The following is a 20,322-nucleotide window of genomic DNA, read 5'->3' as shown; positions in this document are numbered from 1 at the left end:
TCCAGAAGAGGAGGGTATTATAGACCCTGTAGTTGGAGTTACAATGGTTGCAAGCTGTCCTGTATGGGTGCTGGGAACTAAATTTGGGTCCTCTAAGAAAAAGCAGTATAAGCTATTAACCACTAAGCCAGCTATCCAGCCTCTGCCCAGCCATTACTTGTTCCAGTCAGGCTAAGCCCTTTGGAATACACCATGATTTTCTAGAGTGCTGTTTATTTCCCAATGTCTTCCCAGCTACCAGTCTTGTAAATTTAGCCCATCTTCTGACCTCAACCTCCTCCACAGACCCAACAAACTGAGAGGTTTCTAATGTTGTGGACTAGGCAATACTTGTGTCTAGACGTTTATCAAGCCTACAAGTTCAATACAATCACTGAAAAGGAAAAACAGTTGTTTTCTTACCACGTGTGAGCTGAAGGCAGACGATCTGTGGATCTGTCATCTCGATGAATCTGAAACTTCTGGATGCCGTTCATGCCTTCAAGGGCAGCAAACCCTTGCAGGGGCACCTTGGAAGTACCTGTGACAAACTGGAGGAACTTGGCACGGTCTGCTTGGTCAAAGGAACGCAATGCTCTCCAGAACCATTGGATCTGTAGGAAGAGACACACAAAAACCCAATGTCAGAGAAGAGACCTTGTAAACTGGGTGGTAGTGGTGGTGCACACCTTTAATCCCAGGCTGATCTCTGTGAGTTCAAAAGGTCAGCCTAGTCTACAAAGAGAGTTCCAGGACAGTCTGGGCTATTACATAGAGAAACTGTGTGTGTGTGTGTGTGTGTGGGGGGGGGCACAAAACAGAGAGAGAGAGAGAGAGAGTGAGAGTGAGAGCGAGAGAGCGCGCGCGCGTGCGAGAGAGAGAGCATGAGAGAGCACAAGAGCACGAACACTTGTAAAGATCAGGAAATGGCAATGGACTTGAAATATTAGGCAAGTCCCTTTTGTAGAATGGGCTTTACAGGATGGGTGAGAGCATCAACTGTAATTATGCTCCAGAAGAACAAAAAGGCACAGGTATACTGCCATTCATAAGCCAGCACTGATTAGTGTAAAAGGAAAAGACAGGGATCCTCTGCCAACAGCTCACCTGAATAGAGTTGGATTGGTACTTGTGGTACTCAGTGTTAGATTTTAGATCATCAATGTCGATGGTGGGCAGCCCTGATATGAGCAGCTCTAGTTCCTGCTCAGTAAAGATGGAAATGAGGCGCTTTGGAATGATTTCATAGAAGCCTTCCAAAAAGGCTGCCAGCTGTTTGCGGATGGCTCCTGTAAGAGAATGGAAAAAGCAACATGGATTCAGAACTCATACAACTGAATAGAGGTAAGAGAGCCTTAGTTTGACACCTGATACTGACAGATCTGCCTGCCTCACCTACCACTGTTTCCAAGCCCCTATATCATAGTAGTTGAAGTTAAGTATTTTGGTCAAGTGTTCTGACTCCTTTTGTGCAAGGCATTTGTGGCTTTGTCATAGGAAATAAGAACAAAAAAGTTAAATAAATGGCTGACCTCTTTCCTTGAAGCAGAGGTCTATCTAAAGGACATTTTTCTTACCTGTCATTCTCATCTGGCACACCAGGTGTACATATTCCTTCTTATTCTCCTCTGTTACCAAGATGTTGGCTCCGTTGGGTTTGAGGTCACGAACTTCACATACTCCAAACTCTTGAACCTAGAACATCAAGACACCAATCATATATTTGAGGTTTGGTCTGGGTTGCAACTAACACAGAGTTGCAGGAATACACTCTAACTTCTTGCCATCTCCCAGACAGGGAGATGATGTATATTCATAGCTAACTGCCATTTCTCACTATTCATTAGCGTAGAGCTCTTCTGCATAGGAAAAAGCTTAAGAACAGAACAAAGGAAATTGGTCTTTGGTCCTAAACAAGTGAGGAAAGAGTACCTCTATCTAATTTTTTCTATAACTAGAACTGTTTTAAGGAATGAATTATGTACTGAAACATGTATGCGTGTAGAGGGTGAGGGGGCAGAGGTCAATGACAAGTGTCTTCCTGTCATGTTCTACCTTATATTCTAAGAAAATGTCCTTCAATGAACTTGAAGCTCACTGATTTGGCTATGGCCAGCTGTTTCAGGGATCTATTATCTTTGAACCTCCAGTGCTGGAGTTACAGATGCAGGATGGTATGCCTAGCCCCTGTTGGAACATTTTTTTCTTACCCCTCCAAATTTTCCCTTTTACATTTATTTTTTTGTGTGTGCATGTTGTGTGGAGATTAGAGGACAACTTGCAGAAGTCAGTTCTCTCTTTCTGCCATGCTGAATCTTGGGACTTAACTCATGTTATCAGGCTTGGTGGCAACTACCCTTACCTCCTGAACCATCTTATTGGAACTGAAAATTTTTTTGAAAAAAAAAATTTTTACGAGAGAGAGAGAGAGAGAGAGAGAGAGAGAGAGAGAGAGAGAGATAGATCGATCGATCGATCAGTATGAGTGTTTGGTGCTCACTTTTCCAGAGGACTCAAGTTTTGTTCACAACCCTATTAACTCCAGCTCCATGGGATCCAATGCCCACTTCTTGTCTCTGTGTACCTGAACACATGTGGCATATACACATACATAAATAAAACTATTTCATGTGTATATGAATGTAGGTACATGTGATAATATGCACTTGTATAGAGTCTAGGGGATGATATTGTCTGTTTGTCCTATACTATTATTCCTGAAACAAGGTCTCTCCCTGGAATTAGACCAGCAGCTAGCCTATCTCCAATGATCCTCTTGTGTGTTGCACCCCCACCCCAAGTTCCAAGCACTCAATCATGGCCAAACCTAGCTTTTTACATGGGTAAGATCTGAACTCAGGTCCTAAGGATTGCAAAACAATTGCTCTTACCCACTGAGCAATCTCTCTTCTGTTCTAGAACATTCTTAAAAAGGGGAAACTAGGAAATAGCTTGGATTATTTTACCAATTCTATTTTCTGTTTATGATGTCTCTGCTTGATGAAGTCAAAGCACTTCCTCAGAACTGTTGAGACTCAGAGTCAGTTCCAAGATGATCCCCAAAACCTACCTCAGTGCTGAAGGTGAGGTCATAGCCTAGTGTGGAGACATCATTTTCCAGCAGATAAACTAGGCCCTGGTAGAAGTGGTAATCTTCACTCTCCATATCTGTATACCTAGAAAATGCCAATTAGATAGAATCATGGCTTGGTGGCAGCAGATAGGACAAGGAGATAAGGAACTGAGTCCTAGGGCTAAGGGCAGTTTAAAGACTACCACAATCTCACCTGACAGACTTGCCCAAGATGTGTTTGTAGAAGGACCGTGTAAAGTAGCACTCCAGGAGGCGGTTGTCATATACAGCTTTGGCTACAATGCGTCCTACAAACTTGAAGTAGCTGAGGTGGTTGGGGTTACAGTGGGAAGATGGATTGATCGTGTAGGTGACCCGGTCACCAGGTGAGGTACGGAACAAGGCATACATAGGGTTGAACATCTCTCGAGAGATGATCATGTACCACTCTCGCAGGAGCCCCCCAGCATCCTGCCCTTCTTCTCCTTCAAACACTATATACCTGCATCAAAGAGCAGAAACAAGAGAGCTGTGCAGAAAGCCAGGGCAGATCTGACCATTCATGTACCATCATGTGAACAAGAAAGATTCTGTTAATCTGACTTTGAGAAAGTTCATTGTCAGATGAAGAAGTAAACAAGAGTACCAGGAGAGCTCTGGAAAAACACAAACCATGATTTTAATCTGTCTCATCAGCTACCGTGATACTTAGTGTTGCAAGCTGCCCATTTCTTCTAGGTGGCTTCATAATCCACCAGTGAACACTCACTCACTTGACAGGGGCACTGATGTACATGGTAACTCCCATCCCAGGGTTACTATCTGCTCAGCAGGCAGATTCCTATTCCTAGCCTAACAATGATACAAGTTCTCATTGCAAACAATTCAAGTGTATCCTTATAAACATTAAAGACATCCTTGTCTGCCTAGGAGTTGGTAAGTCAGCCAAAGGGCTGGCCAGCAGGCTATGTCCAAAAGTAGGAAGACTGTTCAACTAACATTATCTATGCCAGAATGCTATTGGGGAGTTTTGTAACCACTGGCCCTAAATTTGAGGCCAGATTAGGCCACTGCTACCATATAGAAAGAGCTCCCTGTCCCAAACCATCTTGGCTGTTTCCTTTCCCGAGTTCTTACAATCGATTCTTCATTTCTTCAGGAGATTTGCGATGCAGCTCCCGATAGGAGTCTTCAAATACATGGTCACGGCGAACATGCACCGCCATGTCTTCCTTCCGGAGCCCTTCATCCAAACGTTCCAGCTCTTGGCGGAAATATCTTAGGATATAGAAAAGGGAAATAGGATTGGGGGTAGCAGAGCAAACTTAAATTTGTCTGTTTAGAAGGAAAACTCAACGACACTCTCTCTTTGATCTTTGTACCCTACACACCTGGAAAATACATAGCAGCTGGGAGAGAGATCATTTATTATGAATTCCATTTTTTTCCTATTTCTACTGAATGAGGGATCATAGAGACTATTACATTAGATTTCTGCAACAAGCAAGGAAGCACATTTACATGTACAGGAAGGAAAGGAGTGGGGATAACAAGAAATCTTGAGCCTGGTTTTGACTGTACCACCCCAACTCTAAAAGATGAAACTGGACATAAGAAACCAACTATGGCTTTTTTTTCTGGGAGGGGAAGACAGGTATCATTCATGTAGCTCTTCACCCCAAGACATCCCACAACTAGGGCACATACTTGCGCTTGACATCAAAGTCGAGGACACGAATATAATCTACTAAGACAGCAAAAGGTCCATCAGCAAGGTGGGTGGTGGACTGCCGTAGTATCTGGTTTAACACAGTGCGGTGAGTCTCTGAGAGAAGAGATTGACAGCAGGAGTCAGGATTTTATACAGGTCCTAAGAAGCTATATAACAATCTACTAGTTACCAACTTGCTCTTAATTGTTTTAGGGGCCTAAATCAGGAATTTTGCTAGGGGCCAGTCCCAAGGTATGAATGTGAAATATGGCCATTTATATAACACATGGCTTCACATGGAGAGGTAGAACCTAAGAGCTTCTATAGCAGGTCTCTCCTGCCCTTACTAGTCTATTTTTTTTTCAATGTGTGTGTCTGTGTGCAAGCATACTTGCACTCTTTCCGATTCTGCTGAATCAGCTAGAGATAAAATGCTTTCTGTATCTGTGGGTCTAAGAGTTCACTGTACCTGCAAAGCGAAGGAACTTCTGTGTATCAGGGGGCAGGCTTGAGGAGATGTGCATAGACGAGGGCTCCCTGGAGAAGAACGGGTCAAGGGAGGAAGGAGTGGCTGGGGTTAAGGGGGCAGGGGAAAGTGGAGGCGGCTCATCCTTGATGTGTGCCAGCTGGCTCTCACGGGTGTCTCGGACAGGAGGCTTGCTCTCCCGCTCTGTGGCATGGACCAAAAAGAAGGCCTCGACAGCAGGCTGTAGCACTAGGGGATAGCAATGACAGCAAAATGACACTTTACAAACTTTAACATACAAACACTCCCACCCTTCCATAACCATGTCACAAAAATATAACATGGAAGAATAAATGAAAACTTGTAGGAACTACAATGGTAAACAAAGCCAAAGAGGAAGTCAGAAAGTGGGACAGGCAATCAGCAATAAAGACAAATCTCAGGCTAAAAAGTAAAATGTATCAGTTACCAAGAGAGGAGGCAATTCTTTTTTTTTTTTTTGTTTTGTTTTGTTTTGTTTTTGTTTTTTCGAGACAGGGTTTCTCTGTGTAGCTTTGCGCCTTTCCTGGAACTCACTTGGTAGCCCAGGCTGGCCTCAAACTCACAGAGATCCGCCTGGCTCTGCCTCCCGAGTGCTGGGATTAAAGGCGTGCGCCACCACCGCCCGGCAAGGAGGCAATTCTTTTAAACTCTTGTTACAGACACACAGAGGGAGAGAACAAACTTGGACTGAAAGAGCAAGACATCATCATCATCACCACCACCACCACCACCTGGCAGAAAGTGTCCCAGAGCAGACCAAGGGGTTTGGAATGTGTGCCCTCAGAGAGCAACTCACCTAGCACTGCATGCTGGTCATGGGATTCCTCCAGTTCCTTTAAACATTCCCCTAGCATGTCCCATAGCTCATCTAGGCTCAGCTGCTCACTGAGCAGTGGTAACTCAGGCGGCCTCTCCTCTTTTTCCTTCTCCCCCTGTGGTGTTCCATCTGAGGCGACTAGAAACACAAAGAACAGTCAGAAAGCTTTCAGTGTCTCTCTTATTCGAGATTTTTTTCCCCAGACTAAAAGCAAAGGCCACTAGACTGAGTGGGCCCACTGGCCAAAGAGTACTGAACAACATCTAGAAGGTCTAAGTATTGCACTGGATGGCAAATTTGGCTTCTCAATTATACTAGTCTCTTTTTAAGTGTTCAATGGAATTTCTGACAGTTTCTTTCCAGTACAAGTACGTTTTAGAACATATTCATCAGATTCTGATAGCTGCCCTTGTAATCAGGCTGACCACTTGCTTTTTAAAAATCTCCCTATTTTCTTTTCTATGAGATATGGCTAGGACATAAACCAGACATTTTGATTCAAGTTTCATGCCTTTTAAATCAGACAACTTGTCTCAGCAGTTTAAAGCCCTAAGAAGTTTTAGTGCAAGATGGACACCCCCACTCCATAGTTGGTATTTCTCCTAGTTTATTCTCAACGGTTCAATAGCCAATTAGTAAGACTAGCTGAATCTTCTGGGTGGGAGAGAAGCAACTAGAAAGGTAGCCCTTTCTCTACCTCCCTACTCTATACCCAACCCCCTTTAGACCCCTGCTTTGCTTAGGCATCTTCCTGACATTTGCTTTCATCTTCTACCCAAATCCTGACTATTCTTCAGGGCTCTGACAGCCCTACATTTAAATCCTGGCTGTGGCACTTGCAGATCATGTGCTCTTGGGTAAAAGAAAATGGATAGAGAACACGGGAATAATATTTACCTACCAAAGTCCAGATGACTCAATAAAGTATTTCAAAATTGGTTGTCCTCTGAGAACATTATTTTAAAGTAATTTGTTTCAAGGGCATCAAAAGCATTCTATGCACAACTCACTGAAAAATGCCATTTACCACGTGCCAGATACTTGGCTAAGTATCACATACATATTAAATTATTTAATTCTAACAGGTGTGAATATCGCCTTTTTTCTTTTTTTGGTTTTTCAAGACAGGGTTTCTCTGCGTAGCTTTGCGCCTTTCCTGGAGCTCACTTGGTAGCCCAGGCTGGCCTCGAACTCACAGAGATCCGCCTGGCTCTGCCTCCCAAGTGCTGGGATTAAAGGCGTGCACCACCACTGCCCGGCAAATATCGCCATTTTAATTTAATTTTTTTTTAAAAAAAATATTGTGTGTATATGAATGAAAGCCAACTTTGGGTATTGTTCCTCTAGAACAGTGGTCCTCAACCTTCCCAATGCTGAAACCCTTCAATACAGTTCCTCATGTCATGGTGACCCCCTACAACCATAAAAATTATTATTATTATTATTATTTTGTTTTTTTTTAACAGAGTTTCTCTGTGTAGTTTTGGTGCCTGTCCTGGATCTCGCTCTGTAGACCAGGCTGGCCTCGAATTCACAGAGAACCACCTGCCTCTGCCTCCCTCCCGAGTGCTGGGATTAAAGGCGTGCACCACCACTGCAGGGCAAAAATTATTTTCTTTTACTACTTCATTAACTCTAACTTTGTTACTGTTATATAAGTATCTGTGTTTTCTGATGGTTTTAGGTGACTCCTGTAAAAGGGGCTTCCGAGTCCCAAAGGGGTTGCGACCCACAGGTTGAAAACTGCTGCTCTAGAGTCATCCATCCTGGTTTTTTGAAATAGGGTCTCTCACTGACCTGGAGCTCACTGACAAGGGTAGGCCAGTTGGTAATCAAGCTCAAGACTAAACTTAGGGATCTGAGTTGGCAGAAATTTCTCTAGCATTGGGATTATACGAGTGTGTCACTATGGCTGGTGTTTTTGACCTGGAATTAAACTCATGTCTGGATGGCAAGTAATTTACCTAGACTGGGCTGTTTTCCCCACCCCGAACAGTCCTGCCTTATAACCCAGAGCTAGCAAATGGGGGAGCCAAGACCTGAAACACATGCCATATTCACACATGATATACAACAGTTCCTTTTTTCTTCTTTTGAGAGAGGATCTCACTATGTAGCTCTGGCTGGCTTGAAACTTCCTATGTAGACCAGGCTGGTCTTGAACTCAAGGATGTGCCCACTTCTGCCTTCTGAGTACTAGGCTCCTTTTAATCTTATATTAACATTTTCCCACTTATTTAACTTTTGTATGTATATGTGTGGCTGCATATGTGCCACAGCATGTTTGTGGAGACTAGAGGAGAGATTTGAAGTTCATTTTTTTCCCTTCTATCATGTAGGTCCCATGGGGTCAATCTTGGTTATCAGGCTCCGTAGAAAGTACCCTCATCTGGTAAGCTAGCTCACCCACTCCTCTTTTGAAACAGAGTCTCACTATATATTCACAGACTTGGTATATGAGTAGCTCAATCTTGCCTCAGTGGCTTCATGTATTTATTTAGAGAGAACACAGGGCATGTGGAGATATCAGAGGAAAACTTGTGGGAGTTAGTACTCTTTGACCATGTAGGTTCTGGGGCTCAAACTCAGGTTTGTCAGGCTTGGTGGCAAGCACAACATTTATCTACTTTATCCACTCAGTCATCTTGCCAGGCTCTAATTTGCTATATTTTAAAGACAGGTTCTCCCTATGTTGTCCAGACTGACTTCACATTTATAATCCTGTTTCAGCTCTCCAGACACACGCTGCCATAACCCAATGTTTCTTTACAATAGGAATCAAAATCCTATTAACCTTTATAGAAACCAGTGTTCACTGAGTATATATACATATTTTGGGAACAGGGGGATATACTAGAATTTCTCTAACTTTTTCTTTTGCTGAGTTATAAGCAGTAGTAGTACTGACCAATGGTCTGAGTATCTTGAGCACTAGGAGATGGCTGGTCCACATCCATGGGTGACTCCTCTCTTCGGACAGATGCCTCTGACTGGCTAGACTCCGACTGGATAAAAGGAGACAAGGTCACATAAAAGGTGCAACTGTGCTCTCCTCTGGGACAGACTAGAGGTTGGCCCTTGACTGTCTCACATATTGAGCCTTGAAGATACTTTCTCCTACCTGGTTATCAAAGTCTATAGCTCTCCAGGTCAAAAGAATGGCATGCATGCTTCCTTTTCATTCTGAGTTTGCAGATTTCCCCAAGAGCTCCCTAGATGCCTGCATTTTCTACAAGCTGCTCATACCCAATTCCTACTCAGTTCCCACTCCACCCCTATACTTGTGTCCTGGATATAGACAAAAATTCCAAGTTTTCTGGAACAGGTTCTTTTTTTGTTTTGTGTATGTACACATGAGGTAGGCTTGCTGGCCATCTACTTCTACTTGTTCAAATGGAACTTAGCATAATCTCCCATAGGTGGGCTATTGGGCTGGCCTCAAACTCAGAGATCTACCTGCCTCTGCCTTCCAAGTGATGGGATTATAGGCATGTACTACCACTGCCTAGCTCCAGAAATTTTATATAAAGAAAAACCAGGTCTTAGGATACCTTGGTATCTTAGTAAAGTGATTTCTATGAACAGGAAGGCAATGAGAGAGTGCCACAGCTTTTATTACAGCCATTCTGATCTGGGATCCCAACAATGAGGTGGCTACATAAGTTCACAAAATCTTCCTCCTACAGTGCATCATTTCCTACATGCCAGGGAATTGGATTATGAAGAGGCAGAGGCCAGGGTAGATAGATAAAAGTGGCCCTATGGGATGTATACCTAGCTTTGGGAACTTTCAAGAGTGAGACTCTTGAGTTGTCCCCGCATTATTTCATGACATTAAAAATTTTTTTAACTCCATATCCTCTCAGAATACAGGCAGAGCATTAGGCAATTAACAAAACACTACTAACTAGATAGCTGGGAGTGGGGTATGATGGCCAAGCTTTAAATCCAACCAGACGTCCATACAAACCAGTAAAACAATCAATGAACAGTAAGGGAAACACCAACAAAAAGTAACCCTGTTGTCTAGAGGTATTCATTTTAGCAAACTTAATGCAAAAGCATACAAAGTATGGGCAATGAAAACCCACTGAGGGCATTTGCAAGAAGGAGGGTAGAGAAATGAATGAGGGGCCACAGGCATCATGCTAACCGTTGCTGCTTGTTGCTGTCTCCGCGCCCTTTGACCCTCACGTACCATTTGTATAATGGCATCAGCCTCAGCCTCCAGCTGCCGAACAGCTGCCTGGATGCTGCTAGCTGAGCCTAAACCGGAGGAACCTGGGAGAAAGGAAAAAAAAAAGGAAGGTACGATATAAAATGTAGGAAGAAGGAATGCCCCAAATTCTCTCCTCTCTCCATGGATGCCAAAGGATGCTGAGTTTGAGTATTAGTTCAGGCAGTTTTGTATACTCAATCAAGCCTCAAGGTAGGGAAGAGAGGGGGAATGATGCTAGGCAAATGGATGGTGGTATGTTAAGAGTGTTCTATGGGACAGGAGGAAAGAGGGAGGAAAAATGACTTGGCAGGCCAATGTATGAGAACATGGCTAAGAGTGTTCAAGGAGGCAGAAAGCACACACCCATAAGTCAAGTCTTTCTCAGCAAAATGTTGGTCTTCCCATTTCCTTGCCAGATTTCTATTGCCCCTTAATTTTAACTTGATCTACTCAATCTCAGGTAGACAACTTGAATGGGTTATACAATAGCCATCAACATTTAATCTTAAAAAAAAAAAAGGGGGGGGGTTCTTTGTGGAAAGGTCAACCACAAACAAAACAGGACACTTTAGCTCCATTCCTCCAGGGACTCTGGATTCACCACCCCCCCAAGCCCCACAGCACCAGCATGACCACCATCATGCTCAACTGGACACTCTAGTTCCATACCTAGCCTGCCTGTCTGCTTGGCTTTCTTGTTAGCTCGTCGTGTGTCATCCCGAAGCTGGATGATGACCTGCAGGACCCTCAAGAAGAACTTCTGGGTAGATGTCTTGGATGTCAACATGGACATAGAAGGCAGTTGGAGCTCCCGGCCACCCAAGGGTCGCTTCTGAGATGCCACAATTACCACATTCTCAGCCATGTCAAACCTGAATAGTGTAGAGGCGGCTTGTGTATATTGAAAACATCGAAGTATAAATACTCAGAGCAAGGAGGGCTTCTGATATTAACTAAAGAAAATAACCTCAAAAGATAGTATAACAAGTGTTAAGAATTTGAGAAATATACAAGGTCAAGTATGTTATAGAACAAATAGAAAAACTACCCACAGTAATGAAACAGAAGAGAAAAACCAGCAAAAGCCAGATTCTAGCCTACAGTTAAAATTTGAGTTACCACCCACCTGCTCTGCATTTTGCCTTTCAGTTTGGTGGTCTGTGGCTGCTCCTCAGGTAGGCCATCAGGAGAAAGGGCCTCACATTGGGCTCTTCGCTGCTGTTCCAGATTGTATTCTCTTAACTCAGCAAGTAAGGTACCTGGGTAAGCAAGAGGAGTTAAGTGTTCAGAGGTTTCCTTAATGCAGTAGCAGAAAGTTGAATCTTACCAGGAAATCTTTGAGGGAAATTTTGAGTGAATAGGAATTTTTGCTATTTGGTTTAATGTATGTGCTTATGACACAGGGACTAATGACTTATAACTGGTCTATTAAATTTATACAAAATGCAGCTTGGTGTAGCAAAGTAAAAGGATCTTTTTCGGAGCCAGACAGACCATGATCTTAAGTTCTATATAGCTCTTAAACTTACGCAGGTTTTGTGGTATTGTTTCTTGATTCCATTCTCCCAGGATTACTATAAGAACTATGAGATAATCATGAGCTAATGCTCAGCTCATGGGCTCTAAATAACTGGTAATAGTCAAGAAAGTTTAGACTGTTTAGAGGCCAATTCTTTTAGAAAAAAACCTTGTAATTCTCATGCAGCAAAGAAATACCTGCATAATACAGAGCAATCAACTCTCCTACACCAGCTTCTGGGCAATTTGTGGGATGATACAAGGAGGGAATCAAGATCAAGGGAGACATATGATTAGGGCGAGGGTGGTAAAGAACAGAAACATTCCACACTGAAAGGTTTCTAGTCCTTGATCCAATGATTTTCTCACATTTGGGTCTAGTTTTCTATTGGGGGGAAAAAGAAGACTAACAAAATTGGACAACTTCCAAATGCTAGACCTTTTGCATCCTCAAAACCACACAAAAAAGGTCATTATTCCTGAATCTGACCATAGTGTAGGAATATCTTTGAGATGAGAAAAGTGGTCTCTGCAACTCCATTATGGAGCTCTTATAGGCACTCATTAAAGAGAAGGAAAAAAAAAAGAGGCCTTTCAGTTCTCTGGAGTAGTATTCACTTATCTCTTCACTAAGCACTGATGACAGGCTGTATAACAGTCATTAGTGATAGCAAGAAAGCCAGGCAGTCTTCTTCTCAAACAATCCACAGCAGAGAAAAACAAGAGTTGTGCTCTAGAAGCGCAGTCTAATTTAGCTTGAGTGTGTGTATGTGTGTGTGGGGTGTTAGGGAATGCTTACAATAAAACAGAGTAAAATGCTTTAATATTATTACCTATCTGTTTACAAAGGGTATAACCCAGATGGCGGGCTCCATTCAGTAGCAGCTTAAGAACTGTGTCTCGGGTCCCAGAATCCCCTCGAGACAGCTGCAGTAACACATTGGCTGCATCTTCTAAGCCTTCTTCAGAACAAGAGTGGGATGTCAACACCTAGGTAAAATATAGAAGTAATAAGCCCTAACCTGAGAACTGAGATGTCTACCCCTTTCCTTCAACTGTAAAAGGTATGAAAAGCTCAAACTTACCTCTACAGAGAGCTGTAGCTGGTTTTCAGTGAGGCCAGAGGATACCATTTTGAAGTCCATACTACTGCTGCCTCCTTCACCCACCTTTGCTGGAGATTTGCTGCCCTTAGTAGTGGAAGCTTTGAGGAAACAGAACACATTAAAGCTCTGTGACTGTCATAAGCCTCAAACTGCTGCATTGTAAAGGGCTTCAAAATGGCAAAGCAGAAAAAGTGACAATCTACCTATCAAAGCAAAATCTCATGTGCTGGAAATTGAACTTAGGGTGTTATACATACTATGGAAGCACTCCTATGCCGAGCCAATTCTTAACTGTGCCTTGTAAGGTGACCACAAATCCTAGGTATTTCTCCAAATTGTTCCCCTATTATTATAAACTTTCCAACTTACTCTTTAAAACCTACTCCTGCAGCCGGGCAGTGGTGGCGCACGCCTTTAATCCCAGCACTCGGGAGGCAGAGGCAGGTGGATCTCTGTGAGTTAGAGGCCAGCCTGGTCTACAGAGTGAGTTTCAGGACAGCCACGACTGTTACACAAAGAAACTCTGTCTCAAAAAACAAACAAACAAACAAACAAGGAAGCAAAACTCATATTTCTAACTGAGCTCAGAGAGATTAGAAATGCTACCAGATGGCTTATTTTCTCCACTTTCTGAAATGGTCTGTTACCTTAAATCACACTGCATTTATTCAATCTATTGTTAAGTCTGGAAATCCCTGAAGATTAGGACTTTAACTACCCGCTTTGGTGCCTAGCCAGAGGCTCAGCTTTTGACAGGCATGTGTACATGGTGTGTACACCAGACACAAGGCGGGGGGGAATGGTGAGGGGAAAGGGATAAAGAGAAAACAGATAGGGTAAGAATGAACACATCCTGTTCTCACAATAATTACCATTTAGGGAGGACTACCAGGATTGGGAAGTGGGAGTAAGGTGGGAGCTATAGCATACACCCCATAGCTCTGAGTTGACACTTACTTGAAACAGTAGTGGTAGCAGTTGTGGGGGTAGTCACTGTGGTAGAAGCAGCTACAGTAATGGTGGAAAGAGCTGTGGCAGCAACCAGAGCTGGAGCAGAAGTGACAGGGGTGGTTGCAGCAGGGGGTGTGGGCGTGGGGGTGGTGGCAGTAGTGGTGGTGGTAGATGTGGTTGAAGTGGCAGCAGTGGTGGAGGAAGCACTGCTGCCTGAGTTAGCTTGTGCTTCCGATACTTTGTTTTCTGGGAGAGCAATTGAGATGAGAGAGAGGAGTCTCAGGAGCTTCTCGGTTAAGAGAGAACTCCGGCGGATGACTGGATGTGACAACATGTTCATGAGCTGCCCCAGTGGAGAGGCTTCAAGGCTGTGTAGGGAAGTTTCCCCTTCACCACCAGCGCTCACTGGTACTGACTTCACGGAGTTCTTGCCTTTCCGGCTAACATTCATGTTGTCCAGTTTTACCAATAAGTCCCAGAAGTCTGTACAAATGCCACTGCTGGAGGACTGTGAGGAGCATGGGCTGCAGGCCTGCTTACTGCCCCTTTCCCGATCACTTTCGCAGTTTGTTTCTTTGGTCCGTTGCTGTGTGAAGTGGCTGGGAAACACCTGCCGGGAAAAGAAGAATAGGCTATATGGTCTTCGTAGAGGATAAGCCTTTCTATTACAAAAAGACTAAATGCTTCTCAGACTCTCCTTTTCATTGGACAGCTCTGGTAACATAGGGCAGATGGATTATGAGAGTTTTATCCAATAGATAGTGAAGCAAAAAGTAAGGGCTTTGAAGCAAGACAATGATTAGCAATCTTTTCTAAAAGTCTCTCTGCACATATAGAACCAGGAAGACAACACAGCCTGGCAAAGTTGTTGGTAACAAATGAGGTAATACATTTTGCCCAGTGCCTAGCACAAGGTGGACCCCAAATACACAGTAGCACTGTTTATTAGAATCCTGAGCTTGTCACTTTCTAGTCACATGTCAAAGCCATTCAAGTGTTCTGAATCTCGGCTTCTTTATCTGTAAAATAATCATAGAGTGCAAACAATTGTTTTGATGACTGAGACAGTACATTAAAAATTGTAAAGAACAAAGAGAAAAATCCAGTTGTTTATTGGACAATTTCCCAGAAACAGCACATGACACAATACAAAATAAAAGCCAAGAGACTTGTTAACCCCTTTACTGTCCAGTCTCTCCCAGGGTATTGCTACCACCTACTTCCACCCCTTGAAGCCAAGGACTCTTCAAGCTCCTCACCTTGGCCAATTGAATGAGTGTATCCAGAACATGTCTGCAAACAACAGGAGCAGCCTGGGGGTGAATGTGGACAGTGGAACCACTGTTTGCATGCTTCTCTGTATGTTTACGCCCTCCAGAACGTTGGATCTGGAATATGTTAGTCCTACAGCCTAAGGCAGCATCCATAGATACTGAGAGCCAGGAGAGCTGGTTTGAACTTTTGGACTCCATCTTGTGGAGCAGATCCAGAGGACGGTTCTCGTGGCTGCTTGATGCACAGCTCTTGCTTGACTTTTTGCCCCTTTCTTCACTTGTGGAGAGCTTGGGAGTCTCAATGCATAACTCACTCTCACTACTGCGCTGCAAAATGGACAGGAGGCTGCGGATGACCCAGTGGCGGGTCTGAGCATGATAGCACAGATTTCTCAGTACTCGGTGAAGACGGCTAGTATTGAGTTTCGGCTCATCCACAAAAAGTAGGACCAAGAGGCAAGACAGGGCTTCATGGTCTAGGAGGAGACGTCCTCGGAGGCGGAGAAGTGTGTCCACATTACTGCCAGAAGGCCTAGAAATAGAACATGGCTTTGGGTAACACTAGCTAAAGCACTAGGATGAGGTCTAAATATATGAGAGGAGGATGAGTGGGACAACCCCAGGGAGACTGTACAAGGAAGACAGACTATCCACAACAATGACTCTCTTGTATATCTACTGTATACAAGGCACTTTACAATGTCCTTAAACTTCTTTCCTTGGAGAATGTTGTTCACTATTATTGAGATTGTGAACAAGAAGCTCAGACAAATCAGGTAACTTGCTCCCAATCACATGCCCACAGAGAAGGAAGCATAGATTCATATTTTTAATCACTTATCAAGTGACAAAAATCTAAGATCTATGAGCCAACTTTTTTTTTTTAACCTTTTCTAGATTAAGAAGCGTCCATCCTTTTATGAGGACTGATCCTCTTCCACCATTGTTTTGGGATGATAAAGCTACTATGCTTCAGCCTAGTTAATAAGTAACTCCCTTCTACTTCTGTAGTCTACCTGTTACAGTCCTAAGACCAAGTTAGGTCCCCACTTTTTATTTTGTTAAAACCATAACTAGTGTTCACTGCCAGCCTAACTTTTTGAGTCTGGCCTTTTAGCTAGACTTAGTAAAAATAAAATTGGTGTTATTCTGAGAAGCGAATTTAAAAGGATTTTGCTTGTCTACTCATTTCAAGGCAAACAGTTCAGAATAGCCATTCAACCTACCTCAAGAGCTTTTAGTTTCTCTACCTATAGACACCTATAAGGCACTCTACCTATTAAGGCACCCTGAAAGTAGTATGGTAAGATTTAAAAAAGAGAGAAAAACAAAAGTACCTATTATGGCTGCTGCTACCCCCCATCTGGAAGGTGCCACCCCTCTGTACAGCAAGGCGAGTATACTGGACCCCACGGTTGCCACTCAGGCGACTGGTAAAAGCTACAAAAAAAGAAAACGGAAACTGAATTGTTGAAATGGGGAGAAGCTGACTTAAGTAATACAACAGGGCAAAAATAAAAAAACAAAACAAAAAAAGAGGCTAATTAAAACAAGGCCAAGACATTCCAGAGTCCTCTCTCTCACTTGCCTCCCTCTGTACCTGGGCTTCGGAGAATGGCAGAGAGTGCAGAGGTACTACTGTGCCCAAAGAGACGCTCATGCATGAGCTGCCGCTGTCGGGCTTCTTGTTCTCGTCTTAGGGCTTGAGCCTCAGCTGCAATGTCAGGTGGCATCACAGCCAACACACTGTCTTCCATGTCCTCCAGGACACTACGACGCAGATCTGAGGGCAGAGTCTGGATGAAGGTCACAGGATCCATGGGGGTGTCTGAGCTGGCATTCTGGGCCAGTTCCCGCCGCTGCTGCTCAGCTCTCTGCTGGGCTAGCACCTATAGAACAAAACAAATTAGTAAGAGTATGGCCCTTTTCCAGGTGGTCTGGTCTCACCATCTTCCCGCTCACATACTTCCTCTTGAATGGCTGGAGGTAGGGCAGCCAGGAACTCAGGGCTCACTTCAGTCACACCAGGATTCCCGACTACTGCAGGAGCTGAGCTATTTGTAGAGGGAGCAGTTCTGGTTGGTGGACGGATGCCCAGCTGGTTCTGTAGGACTTCCCGACGGATATCATCAGGGAGAGCAGCCAGAAAAGAGGGATCCACACCTTCAGGGAGACTGATACCTGGAGAGATTTAAGTAGTAAAGGGACTTACATCTTCATGAATGTTTTCACTGCTTGCAAAGATATGGAGAAGACCTACAACCTATCTTCCTAAGCTTCAAATAGTTCAATAGTAGTGTATGCTGTGACTCAACCTTTATGAAGATTCTCCCACATACCATTATACAGTGTCTTACTAAAGAGGCCGAAAGCAACAGGCAGCCAACTGACCAAAGATCAAAAACTACACAATTGTGAGCTAAGATATTCTTTTCTTTCTTCTTTCTTTTCTTTTCTTTTTTTTTTTTTGAGACAGGGTTTCTCTGTGTAGTTTTTGGTTCCTGTCCTGGATCTCGCTCTGTAGACCAGGCTGGCCTTCAACTCACAGAGATCCACCTGGCTCTGCCTCCCGAGTGCTGGGACTAAAGGCGTGCGCCACGGCCACCAGGCTGATATTCCTTTCTTTTTTAAAAGTTGATTATTTTAGATAGTTGATTCAGTAATGGAAAGCTGACTAACAGTGTCAATAAGGATTAGAGATACTAATTAAGTAATAGTCCTAGTTTATAAAGGCAGGAAATGGTACAGATGGAGAATGTGAGAAAGTTAAGGTTAACTTGACTTCTAAGCCTGGAATCATTTCATTATGCAACAGCAGCACCCTCTTATTGCTGGTCCTTCTTCAACAACCCCCCTTCCCCAATCTGTAGGGAAGTGCTTGGTGGATATATCCATGCAGAGTTTTTTTGGAAACATCATCATGGCCCAAACATGCAAGGACTCACCTGCAAGAGGATCTTCTTCTTCACTGCTTGTTGAAGGCAGTGGCTCTTCTAGGATTCCTCGAGAATCTGCTCCAGAGATGGCCACAGCAGAATCTCTAGTAGAAGAACTCTCAGAGGATGCAGGGGGAGAGCTGAAGAAAAGAAAAAAAGTCTCATTGCTCTTTATACTGTTTTTCCATAAAAAAGAAACCAAACAACAAAAACACATCTAATACCCATTTGTCAAGTAAGACACATTGATGACAGTTCAACAACTATGCCCTATAGTGAACAAGTATGAATTCAGCCTGAAACACCATCTAACACATTGCTACTCTCTTGGCTGCACAGTGCTTACTTGTCGTCAGGTTGCTGGGTAGATTCTCCTGACACATCAGGTCTGCCTTGCACTTCTGCTACAACTGATGAGGCATCCCCAGGAGTGGAGTTGCCTGCTGTAGGCTGCTCAGAACTGCCAGCTGCTGGAGTGTCACCTACAGCCTCTTCTAATGTACAGGAAGCCAGGCTGCTGGTGTCCATGGGAGAACCCTCCAGTTGACTGCTGACAGCTGTTAATGCATCTGAATCTTCAGCTCTCTCCGGGGAAAGAGAGGCTAGAAGCAAGTCAGAGTGAGAAATTAGATAGGTACTTTGAATAAAGGCAGTATGATAGGCAAAGTCTTTGGTAGGGTTGTTTCCTTTGCAACAGTTAGCACAGACTTTTCACTTCTCTACCATTACCACTTGATGATCTGTTGTTCACTCTTCCATCTCAACTGCCCTTTAAAATTCTGCTCAAGACTTTTCTATTTATTATTTAGTTTGTTCTACACATGTCTGTGAAACAATGTCCCTAAGACATCCCAGGTAAGGATTTGTCATTCTCAGTTTTCCTGAAGGCACCATTTACACCCACATGCCAGTAGTTCCAGTTATCTAAATAGACAGAGCACCTGGGACAGTTACAGTCAATTTGACAGAATCTAGTATCACCTGGAAAATGAGCCTGTACAAACACCTTTTGGGAATTATACACCCTGCTTTCATTGAGGTGGGAAGACCCACCCACTGTGGGTGACAGGGACTGTAGGCTGTTTAACTGGAGAAGGGGCACTGAGCAGCATACATGTATTCATTGTTTAACACATAATGATGTTTCTGCTGTGATTTCCCCTGCTATGACAGACTATAACCTGGAACTGTGAGTCAAAAAAGACCTTTCCTCCCTTAAAATAACTTTTCTTGTTTATGTTATACCAGAAACAGGAAAGGAAACAGTTCCTGACAAAAACAAACAAAATTGGTACCTTAAAAATCTCTCCAGGCTACATCATAGGAAAGCATAGTATGGATAGTGGACACGGTTGCAACTTACCTTGCTAAAAATATTTTATTGAGAAGAATTTTGAGACCTCATTTTAAATAAGTGAGAAATAGGTACATGAGATAAGGAAGATGAGAAAACTGAATGAGATTCGTGTTTACTAAGTGTAAAATTGTTGACTTCCAACATATATGGATTATAATCTCAGCTCAACTACTCAGTGACTTTGAGATAATTATCTTATGAATAAATTTAAATTTATGAATGAAGATACTACCACCAACTTTGAAAAATTATTATCAAGTAAGTTAAATAATAAAGCTGGCAATGAGAGTTCAGAAAAAATGAGTACTGCCTCAATAAATGGTGGTGTGCTGATCACAATCATTAAGTGACTCAATAAAAATTAACTGACGACACAGAGGAGACATTTTAGCTTCAAAGAAAGCTAAAGTGGAAACTAAGGATAGCAGCTCCTAATTCTTTAAAGTGAGAAAGTAGAGAAAAGCTACAAAGACAGCAATTCTTTTCTCTTTTATATGCCCCTTTGAAGTTAAAACTCTACTTACTTATGGTGGGAGCTGGGGATAACTCCATTTGAGTTGTTTCTGCTTCTCCACTTGTCCTTGTGGGACCCAATTCCTCCAACTCTATAGGCATCAATAGCTGTGCAGAGTTCCCCACTTCTTCAGCAGGAGACTGCAGTTCCTGAGGAATCTCTCCTAAGGCTGGTGGGGTTGGGAGTGCTGGCTGCTGCTGGGAGGGTTGTAGAGTACCAAGTGTCTCCTTGGACTCAGATGTAGCTGCATCCGTTGAAGAGGGGGTTGTTGGATAGCTGTCAGGCATAGGAGTCCCATCTTGATCAGAAAGAATGATAATGGAGGTTAAGGGGAAATCAGCCATGGGAAGCATCCTAAT

General features: G+C 43.4%; 1 protein-coding gene across 40 annotated transcripts in view; it reads right to left on the bottom strand.

The window, feature by feature from the left end:
• Huwe1 (HECT, UBA and WWE domain containing E3 ubiquitin protein ligase 1) overlaps positions 1-20,322 on the bottom strand; it is a 195,775-nt gene that overhangs the window by 1,849 nt on the left and 173,604 nt on the right. For 22 of the 40 annotated variants that reach the window (XM_076562377.1, XM_076562359.1, XM_076562380.1 and 19 more), the window contains 23 exons: positions 19,974-20,261; positions 18,439-18,694; positions 18,102-18,232; positions 17,123-17,337; positions 16,745-17,045; positions 16,494-16,596; positions 15,142-15,688; positions 13,889-14,492; positions 12,911-13,029; positions 12,659-12,815; positions 11,434-11,566; positions 10,977-11,179; positions 10,242-10,369; positions 8,997-9,093; positions 6,068-6,226; positions 5,233-5,478; positions 4,760-4,877; positions 4,190-4,330; positions 3,267-3,554; positions 3,050-3,155; positions 1,557-1,674; positions 1,087-1,268; positions 403-593 (listed from right to left, as the gene is read on the bottom strand). In XM_076562377.1, coding sequence (XP_076418492.1) covers positions 403-593; positions 1,087-1,268; positions 1,557-1,674; positions 3,050-3,155; positions 3,267-3,554; positions 4,190-4,330; positions 4,760-4,877; positions 5,233-5,478; positions 6,068-6,226; positions 8,997-9,093; positions 10,242-10,369; positions 10,977-11,179; positions 11,434-11,566; positions 12,659-12,815; positions 12,911-13,029; positions 13,889-14,492; positions 15,142-15,688; positions 16,494-16,596; positions 16,745-17,045; positions 17,123-17,337; positions 18,102-18,232; positions 18,439-18,694; positions 19,974-20,261 — 4,831 coding nt within the window. The remainder of the gene's footprint in view (positions 1-402; positions 594-1,086; positions 1,269-1,556; positions 1,675-3,049; positions 3,156-3,266; positions 3,555-4,189; positions 4,331-4,759; positions 4,878-5,232; positions 5,479-6,067; positions 6,227-8,996; positions 9,094-10,241; positions 10,370-10,976; positions 11,180-11,433; positions 11,567-12,658; positions 12,816-12,910; positions 13,030-13,888; positions 14,493-15,141; positions 15,689-16,493; positions 16,597-16,744; positions 17,046-17,122; positions 17,338-18,101; positions 18,233-18,438; positions 18,695-19,973; positions 20,262-20,322) is intronic. The other 18 variants (XM_006993980.4, XM_006993987.4, XM_015987475.3 and 15 more) reach the window with 3 other exon arrangements.

Source organism: Peromyscus maniculatus, chromosome X (genome assembly GCF_049852395.1).
Source record: "Peromyscus maniculatus bairdii isolate BWxNUB_F1_BW_parent chromosome X, HU_Pman_BW_mat_3.1, whole genome shotgun sequence".
Lineage (NCBI taxonomy): Eukaryota > Metazoa > Chordata > Mammalia > Rodentia > Cricetidae > Peromyscus > Peromyscus maniculatus.
The sequence above is the reverse complement of the archived record's forward strand: the minus strand, read 5'-3'. Positions and strand labels throughout refer to the sequence as shown.